This window comes from Carlito syrichta, unplaced genomic scaffold, assembly GCF_000164805.1.
Source record: "Carlito syrichta isolate Samal-C Ts95f unplaced genomic scaffold, Tarsius_syrichta-2.0.1 Scaffold311000, whole genome shotgun sequence".
Classification (NCBI taxonomy): Eukaryota; Metazoa; Chordata; class Mammalia; order Primates; family Tarsiidae; genus Carlito; species Carlito syrichta.
Genome location: NW_007255096.1, coordinates 88,577 through 91,985, shown reverse-complemented (window position 1 = coordinate 91,985; position 3,409 = coordinate 88,577). Strand labels below are relative to the sequence as shown.

At 29.8% G+C, this 3,409-nt stretch overlaps 1 protein-coding gene across 1 annotated transcript in view; it reads right to left on the bottom strand.

Annotated features, from left to right (window-relative positions):
• The window catches only part of LOC103270979 (NKG2-A/NKG2-B type II integral membrane protein-like), a 26,514-nt gene that overhangs the window by 2,725 nt on the left and 20,380 nt on the right, over positions 1 to 3,409 (bottom strand). Inside the window, exons 3-5 of the mRNA XM_021717772.1 lie at positions 3,020 to 3,118; positions 846 to 899; positions 170 to 318 (exon numbers count right to left, since the gene is read on the bottom strand). Of these exons, the coding sequence (XP_021573447.1) occupies positions 170 to 318; positions 846 to 899; positions 3,020 to 3,118 (302 nt within the window). The remainder of the gene's footprint in view (positions 1 to 169; positions 319 to 845; positions 900 to 3,019; positions 3,119 to 3,409) is intronic.

The window sequence follows — 3,409 nt, the reverse complement described above, 5'->3', positions numbered from 1 at the left end:
TTACGATATATATATATATATATATATACACACACACACATATATATATACACATATATACATACACACACACACACACACACACACACACACACACATATATATATATATATATAAAACTGGCTGAAATAAACTTTAAATAAAGTACTTGAAACATTGACCGCCATACCATTTCTTCTTCATCATCTATATAAAGCAGACTGGAGTTCATAGACGCACAGGCCATCCTACTCTCCTCCCAAGTTTTTGTTTCCTTTCCAATGTAATAACAGCTGTTGGAATATGTAAACCATTCTTCTGGACAACTACAATTATGTGCTGAGGAAACATTGCAAATTACTCTCAAGAAACAATATGAATACTTTAAAATGAAACTTAATATACAAAGGCTTGTCATATATGCACGTAACATATGTAGGTATCCTCACAGGATGTACATATAATTAAAAACCCACTTACTCATACATGTACACACTGTAAAGAGACAGTCTCTAGTACCTTAATTGTGTTCACACATGAAACAAATCAACAGACAAAAGACCACATTACACACATCTTGAAATCACCGAACATACTTTTTTTATAAATGTAAAATTATTTATCTCATGACGTTATAGCAATAGAAATTTGCAACAAAACAAAAAAGGGTATAGTGATTTTGAATGAGTATTTAAATTTACTGCTAAAGAAAAGAAAATATGTTCTTATGATCTTTATTTACAGACATTTATTGCTAAATTTTGTAATTTATTTTCCCTCAATAAATCTCTGGCTATTTTTGCATGACTAAAAATCAATACCAAATATAAACTCTTACTATCAGAACTTTGGAAATCATTACGTACCTTTCTGAGTTCTTGCATTTTGGATAGAATTGGCCTGCTTCTGTGTTGCTGTAGCTAGAAAATTAAAAATAATCTTTTATTTAAAAAAATTAATATCTGAATAAATCATAATGATGATAGCTTCTTTGGAATTTGTTAAATTAAGCCAGACTTGGAGGCCTAATGTGGAAGGCTGAGCCTAGTGGATTGCCTGAGCCCGCAGGATTGAGACCAGCACAGGCAACTCATCTCTACATAAATAAAATAAATTAGCCAGGTGTGGTGGCGCACACCTGTAGTTTGGCTACTTAGAAGGCTGACGCCGAAGGATGTAGGATCCCAGCATGTCGACGCTGGGGTGGCCGTGACCGTGCCACTGGACTCCAGCCTGGGCATTCAGATATTGAACGATTGTACAAAGAAAAAATATATGAAGTAATTGAGGTTATATTTTAACAGTATAAAGAACAAATTCACTGTCTCATACAGTACTTGATTTAGCCACTTTCAAAATTTAATTTCTATTTCTCGGTAAGGTTTTTCAATTTGCAGAACATGTGAACCAAACCCTCATCATATAAAATAAATAGGTCATGTTGACTGGAAGTAAATCATCAATTATATATATATAATTTATATATATAAAGTACAGATGGAATTAATTGCAATGAGATAAATTTTTATGACTCTAGTATCCATTTACCACATTCTATAAAATAAATAATGCTCTCAAGCGAAAGACAATGTGAGAATTCAATTGTTTTCTTAGAGTTTGCAGTCACTGCAAAAGGCTATGACCATCAAGAAAACTCACATGATACTCAGTACCCTAAACATTTTCCTTCATGAAAAAGATGAGAAATATCCTGAGAAAATCATGATCATAAGTAATAAGACAGGAAGCACCCACTAATGAAGACAACTGATCTTAAATTAGGGAGCACAGGCCATTCAATGAAAAAAATAAATTGAACTTAGCTAAAATCAATCACTTTTAGTTTGCAAAAGACAGTGTTAATAGAAGGAAAAGATAACCCCACAGACTGAGAGAAACTTTTTCAAAGCACATGTATGTTAAAGGATTTGTATCCAAAATATACAAATTATGTTTACACATAAACAACAAGGAAAAAAATTAAAATGAGTAAAAAATGTGAACCCAACTCTCATCATATAAAATATACAGATGACAAATATATAAATGGATCATTATATATCATTACGGAAATGCAAATTAAGACAATAATGAGATGTCTCTACACATCTATTAGAATGGCTAAAATTTTTTACAGCAGAATTTTATAAGATGCACAAAGAAGCTGTACAAATCATACTTGAAATTATTCCAAAAAATAGAGAAGCAAGGACTACTTTTTAGGATACTAAAATTATTTCTCACGTATTATACTATGGCACTAGAAAATTTGAGTGAATCTACAAAAGGAAAGCAGAGGAAACTCAAGTGAGTATTTCCTCTTATTGTTGAAGTCAAGGAAGATTCTATAATTTATATTTATTAGCATTTATAGCATAATTATACTATTTCCCCCTCAAAATCTGTTATAATTTTGAGTGCCTTAAAATAGAGACAAAATGTAAACTATATTAATTCCAGAAATTTGAAAATCAGTATGTTCCCTTCTGGGTTCTTGTTATCAGAGAAGAATTATTCTGCTCCAGTATTACATTAACTATAATAATAAAAGTAATGTTTAAAAAATTATACATAAAGAATTTATAATAATTTTAGTGTCTTACCTTAAAAATATGTCACATTAAGAATTTAAAAATATGAAATACCACTAATTTTTTAGAAAATGTAATGAAATAATTAGATCTTTGTAAAAAAAAAAGTAAAAAGCCTAAAACTCCAAACTTTATCATCTGTTGCAGTATTTTATATAGTCACTTACAGAAATGAATTTGCATTTTAAACACATTTTAACCTTGAAGCATGTCTTAATATTATAAAAATAAATGCAATATTATATGTGTGTATAATTACATATATGTATAATTTAAACAACTGTTTATTCCAATGATTATAGTTTTGAAAACTCAGAATAAGTATTTTACTTTGGATTAAGAATATACTTTAAAATGAGAGCCCTTTTCCCTAATATGATGAAATGCTTAGATGCATGCCAATCAATAAAATGTAAGTTCTCATAACAACCGTGCAAGAATATACTTACAGAAAATAAGAACTATTGTTTTTAACACAGAAGCCATCAGAACAATACAAATTATTGCCAAGATCTCAGCAGTAATCTTTTTTGGAGGTGATGGTAAATCTGCACAGAGAGAAATAGAAAAACAGAGAAAGGATAGTAAAATTAGAAGGTTTGCATATGAGAGAACACAAGTGTGCAGAAAATTACATGATTAAACTCAGGTTTCTAAACAAATATCTGCCATACTAAGCTTTCTCTCAAAATACAACATTTTATTTTCAGTAAATACAATGCTCTGTTATTTTTTTGATCAAGATCTACAAAGTCAACAATGCCTGAATAAAATTAGTCTTCATATTTCATGTTAAAATATCATATCCTGACTCTGAGCTCTGATACTATGAATGAAAA